Source organism: Protopterus annectens, chromosome 8.part0 (genome assembly GCF_019279795.1).
Source record: "Protopterus annectens isolate FY-2018-M chromosome 8.part0, PAN1.0, whole genome shotgun sequence".
Taxonomy (NCBI): Eukaryota; Metazoa; Chordata; order Ceratodontiformes; family Protopteridae; genus Protopterus; species Protopterus annectens.
In genome coordinates, this window is record NC_056741.1 from 170375496 (window position 1) to 170397855 (window position 22360).

Here is a 22360-nt window from a genome sequence, read left to right on the forward strand (position 1 = left end):
TATTAATTTCAGCTTAAAATAACACATAAAAACACTTCTAACAGCACTATGTGTAATTTGTATTTTCATTTTCAGTTCATTCATGAGATATAACACTGCATAAAATTTAATTTTTTTCCTCTGTATTTATAAAAAAATCAAACTGTCTAAGGAAGCCAACATTCTTAACCACCCACCTGTTAATCGGCTCAGCTGTGCCTAAAAAAGCTTAGAGGTCAGCTCAAAACAGTAAAGCAATGTATGTCCTCTACATGAATGGACCATGCTTGTCATTCAAGTCTTTGTCCAATGTACCAAACTACTCTGACCATCTGTAATGTCATTGAGAGAGGCACTGTACAGGCAGTACAGCTAGAACCTTCTGGAATTGACAGTGATCGTTAATGATCAATATGTGTCTTGGGAGATGCAAACCTCTCAAATGTCACTGTTGCAAAATATGTGTCTTTCTGGTCTGAAATATTACCTTTTATACAGTTGGGGGGGGGGGCTAATGGTTAAGGTGTTTGCCTTAACAAACACAAGGTGCAGGATTTGAGTCTCACAAGGGATAATTGCCTAGGCTTAAAATGGCTCACAAGGGCAGTTAGCTTAGTACTAATCTATGAATCTTTGACATTATCAGACAAATTATCTGCAATCATAAGCTGTCTTTTTTTCTTGATTTCATGCCTACTCAAAAAAGATGGTGTAGAAAGAAAAAAACAAAATCCATGGTGTTTTTTCCGAATGTTTGTGACACCCATGGTTGCGACAACTGGCTGGTTGACATATTGTGCCATACAGATGAATCTGACACATCAGGCTGACTTTGAAATATGCAGCCCACCACATAAAGCCTACCCATGTGGATGCTTCCTTGCTAACAGGATAAATGAACATAGCATGAAGCTCCTTCAGACATCAGGAATTCCAGAGGTACCATGGATTAAAGTGCGAACCAATAAAAATAACTGTGTTGTATGGAAATCCAACCAATTAATGAAATAAAATAAGATTAATCCGAAACAGTTGAGTACTTTCATCCAACAAAAACAAGAGTTCTTCCAAACTGTTGGTACCTGAATCATTTACCATTTTATAATCTAGAAATCATATGACAGGAGAAAAAAAACATTTGATCAATATGCCATATACACACAATGCTTGCAACAAGGAAATAAAATACAAGGTAGAAAATGAAACACATGAAATATAACATACATTTAACAAAAGTGATTAAACACGGGTCTTCTCTCGTGTTTATAGTGACACTTAATACATACATGAGGCTTGAAATTCAAAATTTGCAATATTTTAGTGTATCTTCTGATTTTCTGTATAGTCTCTATAACTGTTACATGTCCTCACATTATCTGTTTTTATATTCATTACTGTGATAATGCAATCTGAACTTATTTCTCATTTTTGCTGTTGTTTGCCTCATACTTTATCTTACAAATATCGATTTCCTCCAATGATTCTTTTGATGGTGTACATGTAATTTCACTTTCTCTACGTACAATAATCGTTTTGGAATATATCATGTCCGTTTCACACAGCAGCCTATTCCTTGCTAGAACATTTGTTGTTCCACAAACTATCCTGCTTTCCTGCTTGATATTAAAGAACATTGAAGTTCTGTAACTTTACAACCCCTGGCTCACTTCTTTATCTCAGTAACATGCACATGTTTAGCCCCTACAGGACTTTGAGACATTATAAAAAGCACAAATGGTGAACAAATGGCAAATTCTTTCTAGGGTAACAATTCCTGAAATCTACAATTGCTGCTGTTTACGTTTTCCTCTTCAGGACAAGTAAAATCATTCAATACAGTTACATTTTCTTCTTCTTCAGTGACACAATGACATGAACAAATGTGTCACATTGTACCATTGCAAAACTTTCTGCTATTCCACTCACAGGAATAAACTAAATTTCTAAATCCCTCAAAAACATATCTAGTGTCTTGCAAATTTTCCTTCTGGTGACAGTATTTCCTGTGGCTGCAGTTAGAACATTTTACACTATTTATCCTACTGTACTTCCAAATTTATACATCATTGAAAACAAATATAATATTTCACATCTTCAAATATTTCTTCAATTTTGCATATATATTAATGTTTATGTTTATATATATATATATATATATATATATATATATATATATATATATATGTTTTCCAGTCCTGACACAGTATAACTTCTGAATGTTTGTCAGAGTACACAGAATACAGATCAGACAATGTGGATGTACTTCTGGCCTCCTTGAGCTATTTATTTGGATTGCTTTTGAAAAAAAATGTGCACCACGTGGCATGTGAGTTCCTGGTACTATGGCATTATCATTTAAAACTGTATGTCATATATACTACATGCCGATAATAGCAGAATGGAGTCGAACCTACCGGGATGCACTATAATAATCAACAGTTATTAAGTGGGGGTAGACATGACCAATGGCAATGACAAAATGTTGACTGATAAAGGAAATTATGCAATTTAAATGACTGGTTTCAAATTGATAGCACTGCTGTACCCTGCTAACAAAATGAGACTTGGATATTAGTATTTTTACAGAACTATAGTATGACTGTCTACAAATGCGGAAGCTACCATATGGGATTTCACTGTTGGTGGGAACCCTACTCACATCAGTTGAATGTATTGTGTCATGTACACAGTCAGTCACATTGGGTACAGAACAGAGTACTTACCTATTTAGGGCCTAAATCAGCTTCTTTCATGAAAAGACACAACTCTTTTTTGATAAATTACATGTGAGTGATGGTTAAAAGAAAAATAAGAAATGGAAGAAATAAGCACACAACTAAGGAGAGGAAACTATATGATGTAGGGGACTAAAGATCCAGATTAGACACAACATCTAAAAAATAGTGAAGAGAGGTGAAGATGGGGGCAAGTCTCAGGCTTTGCATGAATTTAAAAATGCTAATCAATTACTAGCAGCAATGGTACTTGAGATCAGTAATGGAAAAATCAACTTTTGCTTACATCAGGAACCAAAACATTGCAATTGAAACATCTGCTGTGCACAAAAAAAAACATAATTTATGATCTCCTCCAATATCTTTACATAAAGTATATGATTAGCATATAACTGCACAAACTAAAGAAAATAGAAACCATTTTGTAAAAGTGGAATTCACCTTTTTTCATTTCTCTGAGTCATACAACTATAGAGATCCCATTAAAGAATCTGTGAAAATACAATGCCTAAACTAATCAAGTCTCACTATCATAGTCAATGCCAGGAAATAAAGGAATAAAGCCCTAACTATGGCCCAGCTGATCTGGGTTTGATTAGCAGCGCTGAGGTACTAGCATGGGAGGATGTACACATTCAACCTGGAAGGCGAGAGAAGCCACCCATGCATACTTCATACAAGATCTCCAGGTAGGGCTTGGGGATGCATTGGGGGCATAATCTGATGGAGTTGGTATATTGGCTGAGTTGAGATTGAGGCATAATGAAATGCTAGTGCACCCTTTTGTGTGTCCTTCCTAGAATATCATGGATGAGTATGGAGGAGGAGAGTATCATCATCATCATCAACCTCCTTTTTCCCATTTGTTTCTACATGTGGTCTCGGTATCATGTCAGCTATCGCTATCTCTGTCTCTCTTTCAACTCAGTTCTACTCTCCTACCTTCTTTGACACTCATGCCTGAATGTTGCAGGTCTTTTCTTACACAATCCATCCACCTCTTTGCTGGACACCCTTGTTTACTCTTGCCTTCTTCCTGTCTGTCCCAAATCTTCTTCTTCACCAGATTGTCTTCTACTTTTCTTCACCTGTGCCTGAACCACCATAATATGTTTTCTTTGACCTTTTCTGCAACTGGAACTACTTTGGACTCTGCTCTTATGTCCTCATTTCTTTGTCTGTCCCACAGTGTGAATTGTATCACCCATCTCAGGCACTTCATCTCCATCACCTCTGCCTTCCTCAAATGCTCTGCTTTACTGCCCAGGTTTCTGTACCATACAGGGGTAATGGTTTGGTGCATCTTACTTTTCAGCTTTTGGGGCATTCTTCTGTCATCTACTATGTGATATCCCAACTATGGGCCAGTAATCAAGGAGCCTGAATCCTCACCACTAACAATGGAAAGGGATGTTCACATGGAACAAAAATGGATACAGCCAGTATTTCCAGATGCAGCTTTCTGCATCAAGCACAGTTTCCCTTAAGAGCACACAGGGAACACATTCAGTCCAGGAGCTGGTTTTACCTCTCTCTCTAGATCCCCAATAAGTCTCCCCACTGGCACAGCTATAGAGTTGAGTCCTCAGCTGAGTGTCCAAACCAAGTCCTCCACCACTCCCTCTGTGAATCCATTGCTTCATGTCCCTGCTCCAAGCAGCTGACACATGCACTCTTTGAAATTTGATTTCCACACATACACTCACACATGCACGTATGCGCGCGCACACACACACACACACACACACCTAGGAAAGGCTGACACAGATTTACTAGGTATGACCCCTACTGTAAGGTTCTTACAAGGGTACTGAGTTATACTTAGTAAAAGTAATATTAATACAAATAATAAATTGGCCAATGCAGTAAGGCTTTTAGGAGTGGCAACATTGTCATTAAATAGATGTAAGTCCTCTCAAAGTGTAAAATATTCTCTAAAGGACCAACTACAATGAAAAGTTTAAATATATTGAATAATAAACAATAAAATAATGTAAAAATACTAAATTTCTATTTACAATAAACACCAGAGTTTCAATCACAGGAAATATGAAAATTATTCACACAGATACAGAAAAAACAGTACTTAACTAATCTCACTATATTTTTCTGATGATAAAAAGAATTACTATTCCCTGGTTCCCTTACTAGAACAAGGTAAGATGAAGTAGGTGAGGGATCCTTCCTTGTCGGGTTCCAAAAACTGACTGCTCTGGCACATCATTCTCATCTAATATTAAAATATCATTTTAGTGTTGGATTACAGAATGATATCACATACATCTGGTCATCTGACTTCTGGTTCCCATGCTACCCCCTTGGCTAGAAGCTGCCAGGATTTAGCACATATGTTTCAATAATACACACACACACACACACACACACACACACACACACACACACAGAGCTTGCTAAGATCTGTTGCAGCTTCTGAAAGCCATAAAACCATAAAACACTTCCACTATTCTAGATCAGTAATTAGTTCCCTGCTAGAAACAGTACAGAAGCCTTCGGAGTACTTGTTTTCCCAAACATTTTGTCTCTGGCTACAATCAGAAATGTAAGATACAATCTTTATGGCCCAAATTACGTAATTTAATTTCTTACTATTTTTTAAAGTTAGCTGGACTGAGATTAAACTCTTCTCTTCCAGTATCTTCTGTTAAAACATATACATTTAATCAGTTACAATATTGTCAGGCCCCACTGTTGGTACATTTTTCAACAGAAGCATCTGTACAAATCAGTTTGATATACAAATGACACTAATTCTTTACAAAATTCCAGCTATCTGTAATGGCATATGTTACACATCTACTGCCGTACTTCTTCTAGCATAGCTGGCAAAACCTCACATTGTCACATCCTACACCGGAAATTCTGTACCAGTTGGCTGCAATACCACTGATTCTTGCTTTGACTTCCTCATTCAGACTTACCTTCTTCTATTTGTGCATGTTTTGTATGTGTGTGTGTCCTCATTGTGCACTTTATGTTTTGTTATTGTACTTACCTGTATTGTTAAGTTGTAGGGCTGTTTTTTGGTTGAGTGTGTCTGGTGTCAACAGTTTGAAGTCATGATGTCCATGGCATCCCGATGTTAGTTCCCATTACCTTTTCTAACTTGGAACTTGAAGTAGGGCCTTCAGTGCAAGTTGGCAAGTTGGATGCAGAAGCAGAAGTGGAGTTTGCAGGTACGAAATTTGAAATTGGATTTGTCATCTTGGGTTGGAGGGATCCAGAATGGTGTTCAGCTGAAAATAATGATAGATTTTGTAGCTGGTGCCTGTGATGGAGTGGCTGGTGAGACTGAGGAGCAGGATAAGATCATTGTGTGGTCGTGACTGTTTGGGCCTGCTGATGGCTGCATTTGTACAATCGGTGAATCAGTCTGCATATGGATTGCTGGTTCTGTTGTGTAGATGTGGTACCTTTGTGGTTCCTTGGTGGACTGAGAGGAATGATTCTGGTGCTGGAGTGGAATGTGGAGATGCAGCAGCTGAGGTTTCTGTGCCTGCGGTTGGTCTGGGACTTTGCAAATAGTTGGTGCTGGAGTTGGAATGCAGCAGTTGAAGCTTTTGGCATCATTGTTTGGCTCATTACTGTTGTTTTTGTGTTTATGTGTAAAGGTTTATGTTAAATAATGTTGCTTGTTGATGTTGAGCTTGGAGGAATGTAATTTCATTCAGCTGTTCACTTGTGAGTACATGCGGTTGAATGACAATAAAGTTATTCTTGATTCTTGATTCTCAACCACCACCACCACCCCCAGATACTTGAAACTGTTAACCTAGTTCACTATTTTTCCCTTCTATGTCAGTTCTTAGCATCTTCCGATTTCCCCCATTTGGTGCCATTACAATTGCCTTACCTGTACTTTTATCCCATGTGCGTTCAATTTTGCATTCCATTCACTTATACTTTGGTGAAGTTCTTGCTCAGTCACCACTAATGCCACATCATCTGTATACACCATCTTTATTGATCTCTCCCATCCAACCTATTTGTGAATATTGTCTGTCACCAGTATGAACAGCAGTGGGCTCAAAGCCGAACCCTGATGCACACCCACTCCCTCTGGGAACCTGTCTGTGAGACCAAACACTGCTTGTACTTGAGTCATTGGGTCCTTGCACATATCTTGCACTAATTCTAGCAATGTTTTGGGATGTCAAACCACCATAGGACTGCCCAAATCAGCTTTCTTGGGACCTTGTCATATGCTTTCTCTACGTCTAGGAATGCCTAGTTAGACACTTTCCTCATTTCTAGCTTCTTCTCTACTACCCGTCTCACTTTAAATATTGGGTCAATTGTACTGATCCTGATCCGAATCCAAACTGTTTATCTGCCATCATACTTTCCACTGCTCTGGGTATTCAGTTATCAATCATCCTCTCCAGAACTTTCATGCAATGTGACAGTAGTTTGATACCTTTATATTGCCCACAGTTGTGAATGTCCCCTTTGTTTTTGAACACTGGCACTTGTATGCTTATTCTCCTGTCATCAGGGATATGCCATTCTCTCCATACTGCTATGAGTATACTCAGAAACCATTTCTTTCCTGTCTCACAAAACATTTTTATTATATCTGCTGTGATCTCATCTGAGCCTGCTGCTTTTCCTGACTTCATTTTTTCTTAGTGCTATTCTTATTTCTTCTGTGGTGGCCTCTACTTCTTGTACTAACATAGGCCCTGTCTGGGGCAGTACAGCTTCTGTGGGGTTTTCTCAATTCAGAAGCTGCTGAAAGTATTCCTTCCATCTGCCTTTGATGCCATGTGGACTGGTGAGCAAATTGTTACTGGAATCCTTATGACTATTTTCTTTAGCTTTCTGTTTTTGCCTTGCAACCTGAGTTTCTTTGTGCCATTTACTTTTCTGAAGCTGGTAGAGTACCTCTGTTGCCTTGTATTTGCCATTGCAACTCCTCTGTCAGACTCTTTGTTAGCCAATGAGTATCCCTTCCTAGCCTGGTCCATCTTTTCTTTCTCTCACCTTTTTGCTGCACTTCTTTCTTTTAATGACTTCCTGGGTCACTTTATTCCACCCCCAGTTCTCCTTATGTACCTTAATTCCACATCTGACTCAGCACTTATCTGTTCTGTAGTCCTCACACATGCAGTTTAGAGGTGCTGACAGTCTTCTTCAACTCCACCTATTTCTCCTTTTTCTTGTGGTGCTAGACCCCTGAGTAATTCATTGAACTGTTGTTCTGTCTCTGCAGTCAACTTCCAGGTCTTCAGCCTGGTCTCTGTTGACCTTAAAGCCTTCTCTGACAACCACTTGCAGCTGATTGTGGCAACCAGGGGTTTATGCTGTGCACCAAATGTTTCACTGGGATGACTTTGCATTCACTGATTCTATCCCAGTGTCCTTTCCTTACTAAGAGGATGTCTACCTGAGTTACATATTGACCATTCTTGTAACTGTCTCTATTTTTGAACCATGTATTGGCTACCATCTACCCATTTGCCAGGCAGAAGTCTAGAATGGTGTCTCTTTTTTGATTCCTGTTGCCCTTCCCATGTTGACCATCATATCCTGTTCTATCTGGCTGATATATGCATTCAGGTCACCCATTATCAACACCAATTTATGTTGTCCTGCTTTATCTAGTAGGTCCTACAACTGCTGTCTGAATGCAGTCTTTTCCTCACAATCACAACTCTACTGTGGGACATGATGAATACTGTCTTATCATTGCACTGGATACTGATTGACATAAGTGTGTCACTAATTCTGATGATATCCCTCATTGTCTTTTACAGCCTCTTCCTCACCACAATTCTTACACCAATTCTAGCCTGTCCTTCTCCTGAGTATTTGACTGTGGAGCCAAAGCCAAGTAGCTTTGCTGCACTGTCCTTCCTTACCATCATATCATCCACTTCCAAGATATGACTTGTCAGTGAACCTATACTGAGTGTAGCAACTTCTAGTTCACATTTAGCAGGTTTATTGCTTTAACATCCAGCTTTCACTGAACTGAGCTATACCAGGCAACCGGACACTGGCCAGCCAACAGGGGTACATACATCTCTCCTACCATTAGCGGAGTAGGCCAGGTCCTCAACTCACTTATCACCAGCAAATGCCCATTGCTCATATGGGCAACATTAATCAAGATGGCCAAATCATCTAAAAACAACTTTTTATACCACTGACTGGCTAGCCATGCCATGGCATGCAGTCTGTCATCCATATTCTATCTGATCCCGCACATTAACAGAAGCCCAAAGTAGTTGGTCTGTACAACTCTTTCCCCTATAGGGCACTGTCTGGATTCTGTGCTGCTGCCTGCAGTTCCATTCTTGGATGAGTTTGAAATAGAAACACTCAGCACATTTTTGGAGGGGGGGGGAATCCCACAGAGACACAATGTGAACATGAAAACTTCAAACAGGCATTGGCTGGAGGTCAAGATTGAATTCTGTACTTTATGCATGGGAGGTAACGACCTTAACTATTATGGCAACTGATCTCAACCACTCAGGGGGAAAAGATGTTAGGGAGAAAATGACAAATACGCTCACTGCAGGAATATGATGCTGAATCAGTATCCTTGCTTTTCTTACTGCCTCTAGACATGGGTCAATGTTAGCCTGAAGGAGACTAAGGTGGGTCCAGTAGACATAATGAGAAAAATAAAAGCTGTTGCTATCATGATCATCTGATATAAAATGCATAATAACTTGTGACTCAACAACATATCATATAACAAAATGCACAGCTTCTGTTAGCCATTACACAACAGAATATTTATAATATTCAGCAGTGCATGTTTTTTCAATAAAGCATCTAGCTGTGATGCTCTTGTTATTTCTGATAGATATAGAATAATTCAAGATGTTTATTAGTTGGAAACAAATGTAGTTTACTCAATATAGTTTAATGTCCACTCTGTTTGTTTTAATTATAATCTCTGGTACTCACTGTATTTTGGAGACCCAATAGTTTGACTGGCAAAACTTTAAAGAATTAAGTGTGATCGGAAGAAATGTATACTAATCTGACATTGTGGAGAATTTCCCCATTCCTAAGGTAGAATAATCTTGGAGTAAGTGTACGTAAGTAACAGGGTTGGGCCTCCTCTGCAAAAAAAAAATGCATTTGGTATTCAACAGTGAATTTCACACTTCACTGTTTTACCTGTAGGGTCATAATTAAGTTTTCAGAGTTTCCATACTCTCAGTGTAAAATTTCAATAAGGTGCCCTTGGCCATGAATAATAACTGAGCAGAAAGCTATATAGTTGTGCTTAACAACTGAACTATGCTCTTATATTTTTTATTTCCTTAATTTTCTGCTTATCCAAGTAGTCCTATGCGTTTCTTCTTACTCTTGTCCTTTAAATCAGTTACATGGTGCTTCAAGCCAATATAATGAAGTCTAAAGATTGGCATTTAGTCATTTTCTTTAATTATTCAGACTGGAAATAGCCTATTTTTGATACTACAGGTAAAACAAAGATACATTTTCTGTAAGAGATGTCCCCACACTATTTATATGTGCCAGTTCCAGGATCTCGGTATCAGATAATCGGTGGATTCTCCACAACCAGATTTAATAATTTCTGCAGCAACTAAAACATTCATTGCTGAACATGACTTAGCTCAATTCTTAGCGCCATCAAACATAGCCAAATATTCTGATGTCAGGAACTGTTATTCATTATTCATTTCTAACTACAGTCTCCCTCTGATCAGTTTGATTTTGATTTTGGCATCTGAAGTGACTATTTCAAAAAGGAAAGTTCTCCTAACTGCTCCTGGCTCTATTAGCACATCTGTTATTAGAAGGTCCTAACTAATCCATTCTTAAAATATGTGTAAGGCTTTGTTTATAGATTAATACCTAACATTTTGTAAAAGAATGACAACTTTTGAGAACAGCATCATTTCTAAACATATTACAGTTACAAGGTTTGTATATGTTTGCTGTCTCACCAGCACTGCATTTCTACCAAAAAGTTTTTTAACTATATAATTTTCACATGGCATTCATCCAAATGTTGACTTTAAATATGTGATTTTTGCATGATAAACAAATGAGATACTTATTATTTTCTACTTCAAAATCCCAAAGTAGGAATGTTGCTTTTTGTAGGCTATAAAGCTGAGCTGTGCAACTGAAGTTTGAAACCATTGGAATATCTAACTATATGTCTAATAATTAAACAAAAATATATTCAGATACAAGCATGTTTAATTATTATGGTGTTTAGGTAATGCATACATCAGTGAACTGATAGGAAAAGTTACAACTAGTTGAGTGCAATTTTCATATGGATATGTTACTTCACAAAATTTGAATATGAATATTTTTTTTAAAGTTGACATTGCATGCCACTGCTGTACATAGGTGTACTATACTCATTTCTAGCAGAATACATGGTATGTCATTTGGAATTAGTATGGTTACCTGAAGACCAGCCCTACAACTCTTAATTCTCCTAACTGCCACTAATCCAAAGTTGATACATCCTCACCACCCCCCAAGATATATAACAACTAGCTAATTATATTTAAGTGAAGATGCAGGGTTTTCCCCTGCTGCATAATGGTGTGGTGGTTTATTCTCCAGAGGAAACAAATATAAGAAAAATGTGTTTGTAGTTTTAGGTTTGCTGTGTTCTTCTTTCAAGCATTCATCATACATTGTTGGTCTTTATACTGTAATCTCTACCTGAGATATATTTCTGTCATTCTTAATGAAAAACAAGGCCTTATCTAGACTTATCCAGACATTCCACTGATGACATGTTCATTAACAGCTAGAGAGATGAGATCATGAACAGATGACGTAACAGAAATCCTTATGACTCTCCTCATTTTGTTTATACAGTTTTGTATATACTTTCAAAGAATTACTCCTAAAGTGATTTATTTTTGTATCTTACAGGCAAAGCCACAACTTACATACAGCTATGGTGACAGCTTTCGTGTATTGAATCCTCTTGATGAAATGATTTTTCAATATATTTTTCTTCAGTATTCAAAAAGCAATAGTTATTTATCAATTAATTCAGTAAACACCTCAAGAAACAACTGTGACGTACTTTTGGAGATGCAGGTCAGCTACACATTTAACACAAATGCAATGGAAGGGAAGAGACATGGCTTGGACTTCTTCTATCTGGTAAGGTTTGAAAGCAATTTTCTGCAGTGATACAATGGACAAAAAGTTAGAAGGGCATAAGTAGTTATTACAATTTATGCTCATTATGTTTTATATACTTTCGGAGATCCATCATCTCTCCCTGGTAATAAAAGGAAGCATGGGTAAATTCACAATTATCACATTAGTAATGCCCAATATCAAGAAAAATCATTGACTGTTAATTGCTATAATTTATAACATCACTGATAAGAACCTATAAGGGTTAAAATAAAACAAGTTTGTTTGTAGAAATTTCTATTGAAAAATGTTTACCATAAACCCCCTGGATTACTACATTGCTAACTGATTTAAAACATCAGTATGCCTTCAAGCAAGAAGTGAATTTTAACTGTTAAGAGCATGTGATATGGATATTTTGCAGTAACACTAGCAATTTGTACCTAGAAATGTGTTTATGCAATGAGTTTACTGCTAAACAAATTAGAAACAGGAATCAATAATCCAGCAGAATTCTTGTCAAATACAATAGATTTAACATTTCCTTCTAAAAAAATGTGTATTCTAACTCATGCTTTAAATCCACTTAATTATCCAGTGAGAATTTTTAAATTCCTCCATTTAAAACAATTTGTATTGCATAAGGAATGGTATAAATAGAATTTGTAGAAAAATACAATTCTTCCATAGTTCCACAGGCAGCATATATATCTATATAAATAAAAATGTAAATGTTCATTTGTTCAAAATCTTAAATCTCTGAAACTTCTTCACTGATTGCTTTGAAATTTTCACACAATGTTGCATTTGAATACGCGCGTGTTTTTATATACCTACTATTATATAGATGTCACACGTTGCATTCAAATATGCGAGTGTTTTTATATACCTACTATGTATTCTATATATTTGTATACAAATATGCAATTTTATATGTTTTTGTTATAACTTTCTTACTGCTTTTTCAGTGCAATCGATCTGCTTTAGTTCATCCAAATAATGCCTCGCAGAAGATCAAACTTAGGTCGTCGATTTTAGAGCAGAAGCAGTGCGACGAGTAATTGCATATTTGTATACAAATATGCAATTTTATATGTTTTTGTTATAACTTTCTTACTTCTTTTTCAGTGCAATCGATCTGCTTTAGTTCATCCAAATAATGCCTCACAGAAGATCAAACTTAGGTCGTCATACTCGCGGAGCGGAAGCAGTGCGATGAGTAATTGCAAATCAAACTGAGGAAGAACGGGCATCAGCGAACGAGCGAAACATACAAAGAATGGTTCAGATGCGTGCCATGGAAGCAGCAGAGCGACGTGCAGCCAGACTTGAGGCTGCACGGTTGCAAGCATGGCGATCACATTCTGCAGCTTCTGATCTGCTTCGTTCTCCTCGATCGACACCAGCGGACAAAATAAATGCTTGCCTGAAATACTCTACTTTGTGATGACACATAAAGACATTAAAATGAACTACAAATATGCGTGTCCAGCTGCAAAACGATCTATCAGCTGAGATATTCTCACATCAATTGCTGGAAATTGGAAATGGAAAGGTGCCAGTTGATCTGACCTCAGGACGAATTTCATTGCCTCATAATTTCTGCAATTTAGTGACATCAAAAGAAGAATTGGTTGAAAAAGTATTTCCCAATATTCAAACCAATTATAAGAATCATGATTGGCTGACTGAATGAGCTATTCTTGCGGCCAAGAACAAAGACGTCTGTGAACTTAACAATATTATTCAGTCTAACATTCAAAGCGAGGCAGTCACATACAAGTCCGTCGCCACTGTTGTGGAAGCAGATGAAGCGGTTAATTATCCAACAGAATTTTTGAATTCAATCGATCTGCCAGGGATGCCACTGCAAGTACTGCAATTGAAAATCGGCGTGCCAATTATCATGTTGCGAAATATCAACCAGCCAAAGCTTTGCAACGGCACGCGGCTTGCAGTAAAAAAATTAATGAGCAATGTCATAGAAACAACAATCTTGACAGGACCTTTCAAAGGTGAAGATGTCCTCATTCCTCACATTCCTATGATTCCAATGGATATGCCATTTCAATTTAAGAGATTGCAATTCCCAATTTGATTGGCATTTGCAATCACCATCAACAAAGCTCAGGGCCAATCTTTGGAATTGTGCGGTTTAGATCTACACACAGATTGCTTCTCACATGGACAATTATATGTTGCGTGTTCTAGAGTCAGCAAACCAGACAATCTCTATATCTGCACAGACAATGGAACAACAAAAAATATTGTATACCCACAAGCATTGTGAAATTAAACATATTAGAAATGTGCCCTTTCTTTTCCATTTAACCAGACTGAGCCACAGCAACGTGTGGCGGGTACAGCTAGTATAGATATAGATATATATATATATATATATATATATATATATATATATATATATATATATATATATATCTACACACACACACGCACACACAAGCACACACACACACACACACACACACACACACACACACACACACACACACACACACATATATATATATATATATATATATATATATATATAAAATTTGCAAATCTAGTTAATTTATTGTTTTATTTGTAATAAGGTAGGTGAACTGGTCGAAATTTCATTCACAGTCACAACCTGCAGCAAATAGCAAAGACAATAAAGACAACATGGATAAAATACATCATGACAAAAACAGTGGACTATAAGTATAATATATTTAAGATAAATATACAGGAGCACAAAGCAGTGTAATTGCATACAACAAGAATGATAAAAGAGATTAAAGCATAATCCAATTAAGATACATATACAGAAGCAAAACAATGAAAAGTGTAACTATTTTAAATATCTACAGTATTTATAAAAGTGAACAAGTATCTGGAGACTGCATATAAATTATCAGAATATATATTATCAGAATATGAAAGAACATATAAATTCAAAGAAAAGAGGAGAAAAGTCAAAGTTTAAGTAAAATGAAGAAATGAACCATCACCCCTAATGAGACGCACATTTGTTGTTCTAGTAGATGTTTATTTAACAGATATGTGAAATGACTAAGCCAAATTTCTGAGATTTTGATGTAACACATTATGAGCTGCTGGGAGTTCTTGAAAATAATCTTTTACCAACTATTTGAAAATAAAGTGGCTACATATACTGTAGAAGATGTGCATTCTGGTTCCAAACAGTATTTCAGCTTGTTTTACAAGTTATTAATCAGTTAAAAGAGAATGTAGTATTAAAAAACTTCTGTCTATAACAGACAACCAGCTGATCTTCTCAAACATGGTGCTCTCTTATATCCGACAGATGAATGAATTGCAATATTTTATTTTTGGCTTTTTGTATCAAAGCAGAATTAGTGATGGGATTTACAGCAACAAAGGTAAGTGCATATTCAAGCTTTGAAACACGTTAACATATTAATTCCTATTGCTTCTTATGCCTCTTTAATTAAGTCGTTCAAAAACCTGTGTTCAAATGAAAATAGATTCTGGACTTTATCACTCAGTTTCAGTGTATGTTCATGTAATGATAGGTATTAGTTGAGAAGTAGGCCTAGGTAATTTTGTGTTGTGAGGACTTTAAGGGGATTACCAAAAACAGAGTTTGAATTGAGTTCATCCGTTGAGTGGGAGAGACACAAAAACATTAAAGCGATTATGGAAGGGTTGCTAGTGAATTTGTTAGTGGAAACTCAGTCCCAAGTTAAACGGAGCTCTTGTTACTCTTTTTCTACATAACTAGATATTTTAAGTACATTAGTTAATACCATATCACCCGCATATAGAAAGCAATTAATATTTAGCAAATGCCAAGGAAGGTTGTTAATATGTAAAGTGAAACATAGAAGTCCAAGTACTGATTCTTGAAGGATCCCATCACGCACCAGGTCAGGATAAAACAAGCGAGCATTGTGGGTTCCTGTTCAAGCAGCTTTATTATATGCAAATACATCATAAATGAAGTTAAGTAACTTTAACTTATAAGCAAATTAGCTATCATGCACACAGATGTTAACATTCTGGCTGCACCTTCAAAATGGCACTGAAGCTAACACATGCTTGGTATTTATATGCACACACAATCCTTAGAAATGCTTCTTAAAGGTACAACACACCTGTTATTCTACATCCTCCCTCTTTCAGAAAATGAGTTAGACATTTTCACTGAAATTAATGAATATGCAATTTACACAGAAATGGTTTTCATTATGCAATTATACAAAGCTAGATACCTATATACAACTATGTCCAAGTTGCTGCATACTTCACACTAGGCTTTGAAATGTGACCACATCGTATGACATAAAATGTGGGATCAGGTTTAGCAACTGGGAGTGTCTCTGCTGACTGTTCAGTCTTAGGAACACTGGAATCATCTGCTGGAACAGTATCAGGAGTCAAGACACGTTTTGGAACAGGAATATCATCCGGAGTGCTCTGAGATTTAGAGTCTTTATCACAGGTACGAAGCTGCAATATTGGTTCTGCTATAGGAAGATGTATTTGATTTCTCCTGTACCCCACACCCTCAGATTTACCAAAATAGGGTTTTGGCTCTGCACAAATGCTCATTACTTGATCAATCTGGTTGAAACCTTTCGTTGTTTGTATCCTCACTGTCTCTCCTTTTTACAATGGACAAAGAAATCTGCTTGACTTGTCATAGCTGGGCGTTTGGAAAGAACACTTTTTAGATAACTGGACTTTGATTGCTTGGTTGTTCTTAGTTTTAGGCATCGATAACTAGAACTGATAGGCAGTTTGTTATTTTATTATTTTATTTTATTTTATTTTATTTACAGTTTGTTTTCTAGGATGGTTCATTGGGCCAAAGTAGCCCGTTTTCAACGGAGTCCCAGGGAGAAAAGCTCCAAGAAGGTTAAACAAATGAATAAAGCAACAATTACAGCAAACCAACAAAATATAACAAAGTATAAAACAAATTGTAGTATACATAGTAATAAAAGATATATTAACATCAGATTTAAGAGAGAAAATAATATATAAAATGCTTCTACAGAGAAAGCAGAGTATGTACATATATTTACATAAGCTACAATAGTGATTTCTGAATTAAAATTCACAAAAGGAGTGAGAGTGAAAGAAGGATGAAATAGAGCAATTAATAAGAGGAATGTGGGTGTAATGTAATAGAAGGAAGTCAGGAGGAATGGCATAGGAAGATAGGAGAAGAATGTCTGTCTGCCTGGGATGACATGCTGGACAAGCCACGCTGCTTCGCAAGGGATGGCTTGCACCTGTCACCCCTGGGATTCCAGATATTGGCAAAGGCTCTTGCCACCCCCATAGTGCCTTTTTTAGGCAAGGCTCAAATTCTAAACCTACCACCCTAGAACACAAAAAAGGAAAAAAACTAAGAGTAATGCTGCTCAATGCCAGAAGTTTAAATCTCAAAATGCACGCACTCGAGGCCCTTCTCAGTATGGAGAACATCGATGTCTGTGCAGTGACAGAAACCTGGTTCAAGGCTCCTGAGAGCACCCCAGCACTATCAGGTTTTACCTCTTATCATGCGTTCCGGCTCCAAAATCCGGACAATACCAAGAAAGGAGGGGGGGGTATCCATATTCATCAAGGACACCCACACCTCAAGACTGGTGGCAACGCACGATGCATCGGAGACCATCCAGGTGCAATTAACCATAGGCAAGACTGCTCTGCAAATTGTAGCATGTTACAGGCCACCCTCACAAACTCAGGAACCTCACATGGCCTTCCTGAAAACACTAGAGGGGATAAATGTATCACCAAACACCATCATACTAGGTGACTTCAATTACCCTAATATAGACTGGGAACACTACTCAAGCCCAAACACCCTAGCCCAAAAGTTCCTGGAATTCATAAACTCAAATGCCATGGAACAACTAGTCACCATCCCCACAAGAGGAGAAAACATACTTGATCTCATCATCACGAACATGGGAGTACAATGTTCAACACCGGAAGTATACCCCTCACTGGTGAGATCAGATCACAAACTAATCTCGCTGGAGGTCCTCATCCCACCCCCACCTGAAATAAAAAAGACCACAGTAAAGAACTTCTCGAAAGCCGACTTCACACTTCTAAAGACTAGTGTGGTCTCCTTTAAGGCCCCGAGCCGGCGGAAAACAGTACTCAAGCCGCTGAATCACTTACAAATGCCTTCTACCAGCACCTGCAGGACTGCATGGATAAGGCAATCCCAAGCAAAACAAAAACTCTTTGTACCAAAGGCAAGCGTCCAGTCTGGTGGACCCCAGCCATAAACAAACTCTACAACAAAAGGAGGAAGCTACTACAAGATAGAGCAAAATCCTTAAAAGGTAAGACACCCTTGATCACTATAAGTAAAAACTAAGAGCTCTCATAAAATCATCCAAAGCAAATTTTGAGAGAAAAATAGCTAAAGACTCAAAAGACAATCATAAGGCCTTCTTTAGCTATGTTAGAAACCTGGGAGGAAACTCCCAGATATGCTCAGAACTAGTTCAAAATGATGTGAAGATTACTGATCCTACAGACATTGCCAACATACTGGCTGACAGGTTCAGTGCAAACTTCTCCCAAAAGGAGAGATATCTATACCAAGCGATTGCAGCCCCCAAACATCTCCAACGCCCAAGTGAGAACTGCTCTCTCCAAAGCAAAACACAGCATCCATGGGACCTGATGGTGTCCCCGGCTGTGTGCTCCACGAACTCAACGAGAATTAAACCCACAGCTAGGACAGCTGTTTAATCATAGTCTTACCTCTGGATACGTACCCAGGAGTGGCGCACTGCAACTGTGGTCCCACTTCACAAAGGCAGTGCCTCCACCGACCCTGGAAATTACCGCCCATTAGCTTGACAAGCCTTATCTGCAAAGCCATGGAGAGGATCATAATGGACCTCATAAATAAAGACATAGGGAATTTGCAGACTTTGGATCCATCCCAGTTTGGCTTTGTCAAAGGCAGATCATGCCTTCTAAACTTGGTTGACTTTTGAAACAGTCACCAAAGCCATTGATGAGGGAAAGGCCGTCCATACAGCCTACCTCGATCTGGCGAAGGCCTTCGATACAATACCCCACTCGGGTATCATTGAAAAACTCATCAGCTTAAATGTTAACCCATACATCACAAGATGGGTTGCAAACTGGCTGAGTGACAGAACCCACAGGGTCAGAGTTGCTGGTGCCATGTCAGACTCAAAGCCTGTCACAAGTGGTGTACCACAGGGCTCAGTCCTGGGCCCACTCTTGTTTGGCATCTACTTTTCCGAAGTACAAGCAAACACAGGAGGGTTATGGCTGACAAAGTTTGCAGATGACTGCAAACTGGGCCATAGTAGAAAACACATCTGACACAGATATCCTTCAGAAGGGTCTCACAGAAATGGATAACTGGTGCCAGAGCCATGGCCTAAAGTTAAATGCCAAAAAATGCATAGTCATACCCTTCGGGAAAAACAAGGTTACCCCTAGCTACCAAATAGGTGGCAATCCACTGAGCACAGAAGAAGTTATCAGGGACCTGGGGACCCAGGTTGATAGTAGTCTGTCATTCAACACCCATGTAGCTAAAGTAGTTAGGAAGACCTTCTACATTGCCCACCTTATCATGAAGGGATTCTCATCTAGATCAAGGGAGGTCATAGTCTCCCTATACTCATCACTCATCAGACCAATGATTGAGTACAATGCCCCATTCGGAATGTATCTGACCCGACACTTGCAGCAGCTGGAGAGGCCACAAAAGTTCCTCACCAAAAGGATAAAGGGTCTCAAACATCTGTCCTATGCTGCCCGACTGAAAGAACTCCAGCTCTATTCAGTTGCTTACCGCTTGCTCAGAGGTGACCTTGCCTAACATACAAGGCCATGTCAAACCCAGATTTGATGAATATGCTTCACCTCAAAAAATCTAGATCCATCAGAGCCACAAGGGCGGAGACTTAAACCTCGACACGGCTATTAATAGGACGTGCTGGAGGGATAGATTCATCACCCAAAGACTCCTATGCTGTGGAATAAAATCCCGGTATATGTGAGGCAGAGCACCTCGCTGGCCTTGTTCAAGAGAAATCTTGACCAATGGATGGGAGATCGCAGATATACCCCAGGGATTACCTCAGTGTCACTGCTCGACAGAGGCACAGCAAAATAATGGGTATAGTTCCCCATACTAAAGGGGTGGCGTAAGCCACAAAACTATGGGCTAGGCTTGTAAATGCCCTCGGGCAGATAGCCTAGTATGAACCTATGAACCTATGAACCTATGAATGTGGGTGTAATGTAATAGAAGAAAGTCAGGAGGAATGGCTTAGGAGGATAGGAGGAATGTGGCTGTAATGTAATAGAAGGAAGTGAGGAGCAATGGTGTAGGAGGATAGGAGGAATGTGGGTGTAATGTAATAGAAGGAAGTCAGGAGGAATGGTGTAGGAGGATAGGAGGAATGTGGGTGTAATGTAATAGAAGGAAGTCAGGAGGAATGGTGTAGGAGGATAGGAGGAATGTGGGTGTAATGTAATAGAAGGAAGTGAGGAGGAATGGTGTAGGAGGATAGGAGGAATGTGGGTGTAATGTAATAGAAGGAAGTGAGGAGGGATGGTGTAGGAGGATAGGAGGAATGTGGGTGTAATGTAATAGAAGGAAGTGAGGAGGAATGGTGTAGGAGGATAGGAGGAATGTGGGTGTAATATAATAGAAGGAAGTGAGGAGGGATGGTGTAGGAGGATAGGAGGAATGTGGGTGTAATGTAATAGAAGGAAGTCAGGAGGAATGGTGTAGGAGGATAGGAGGAATGTGGGTGTAATGTAATAGAAGGAAGTCAGGAGGAATGGTGTAGGAGGATAGGAGGAATGTGGGTGTAATGTAATAGAAGGAAGTCAGGAGGAATGGTATAGGAGGATAGGAGGAATGTGGGTGTAATGTAATAGAAGGAAGTCAGGAGGAATGGTGTAGGAGGATAGGAGGAATGTGGGTGTAATGTAATAGAAGGAAGTCAGGAGGAATGGTGTAGGAGGATAGGAGGAATGTGGGTGTAATATAATAGAAGAAAGTCAGGAGGGATGGTGTAGGAGGATAGGAGGAATGTGGGTGTAATGTAATAGAAGGAAGTCAGGAGTAATGGTGTAGGAGGATAGGAAGAATGTGGGTGTAATGTAATAGAAGGAAGTGAGGAGGAATGGTGTAGGAGGATAGGAGGAATGTGAGTGTAATATAATAGAAGAAAGTCAGGAGGAATGGCATAGGAGGATAGGAGGAATGTGGGTGTAGTATAATAGAAGGAAGTGTGGAGGGATGCTGTAGGAGGAGATTAGTTTGGAGGGAATACAGTGAAGAGATAAAATATAAGAATTAGAGAAGAGGGGTAGGTGGGGTGTGTGGAAGTAGTGGATTGGGGTTAGGATATGAGGAATAGAGAATAGAGGTAGATAGGCTAGAGACAACTAGAGGAGAGTCAGGAGGGATTGGAGTAGGAGCATTCCCAGAGGGTTTGCCTAGATAGAAGTCTTTGAGAAGGTGAGCCAAGTATATCATCACGGGGTATATTTCTGAGATTGAGAGAGTTAAAGAAACATTGGTAGTATCATGCTTTGACTTCTAAAGTAATTGCTTTGCACTCTGTATTGCACATTTAGCAAGACCATTCCATTGCAGATACTCTGGACTACTAGTAAGATGTACGAAGTCCCATTCTCTGGCAAATTTCTGAAACAATTGACAAGCGAATTGTGTACCATTGTCAGATATTAATTTCAGTGGACTGCCGTGGACTGAAAAATGGCATTTCAACTTAGTAATGACTGTACTAGAAGTTAGATTATGTAGCAGATCAATCTCGGACCAATTTAAATGAGTCTACCAGTACTAAGTAATGCTGATTGTTCTACTCGAATATGTAAATATCTACAATAGACCAAGACAGATCAGGAATTTGACTTAGCTGAAGTGTCTTTCTTTGTAAATGTGCTATGGTACTATTCTATACTGAACAGGAAAAAAGTACTCTATCAATGTCTTTCTCTAAAGAAGTCCAAAATACTAGTCCTCTTGTTCTTCTCTTAGTAGATTCGGAACCCGGGTGACCACTATCCAAAATCTGGATATATTCTTCTTGCAATGAAGCAGGAACAACAATTTTAGGACCTTTGAAAATAATGCCATCTTCTATCAACAACTCATCTCTGTACGGAAAGTACGATTGCACTTCTGGTGGTACACTTGATTGCTTTGATGACCATCCAGCGTTGATATAGTGATTGAGCAGTTGCAAAACTGGATCAGTCATTGCATGATCTTGTAGCTCTGCAAGTCCTGTGGTAGAAAAATTATGCACTTCCATGACATCAAAGTCAAAATTCTCTGCATCAAGTGTTCCGTTGTATTTCTCAGCGATCTGGATAAGGTATTAGCGAGATAAAGAAATTTGCCTTTCGTATAGACCATTTTTAAGTTGTACTTTTGCAATTTGAGTGTCATTCTTTGTAATCTCACTGAATGCATAGGCTTCTATAAAATA

At 38.5% G+C, this 22360-nt stretch overlaps 1 protein-coding gene across 1 annotated transcript in view; it reads left to right on the forward strand.

Moving 5' to 3' along the window:
- The window catches only part of LOC122808690 (alpha-2-macroglobulin-like), a 1814690-nt gene that overhangs the window by 555207 nt on the left and 1237123 nt on the right, over positions 1 to 22360 (forward strand). Inside the window, exon 12 of the mRNA XM_044079678.1 lies at positions 11622 to 11858. Within this exon, the coding sequence (XP_043935613.1) occupies positions 11622 to 11858 (237 nt within the window). The remainder of the gene's footprint in view (positions 1 to 11621; positions 11859 to 22360) is intronic.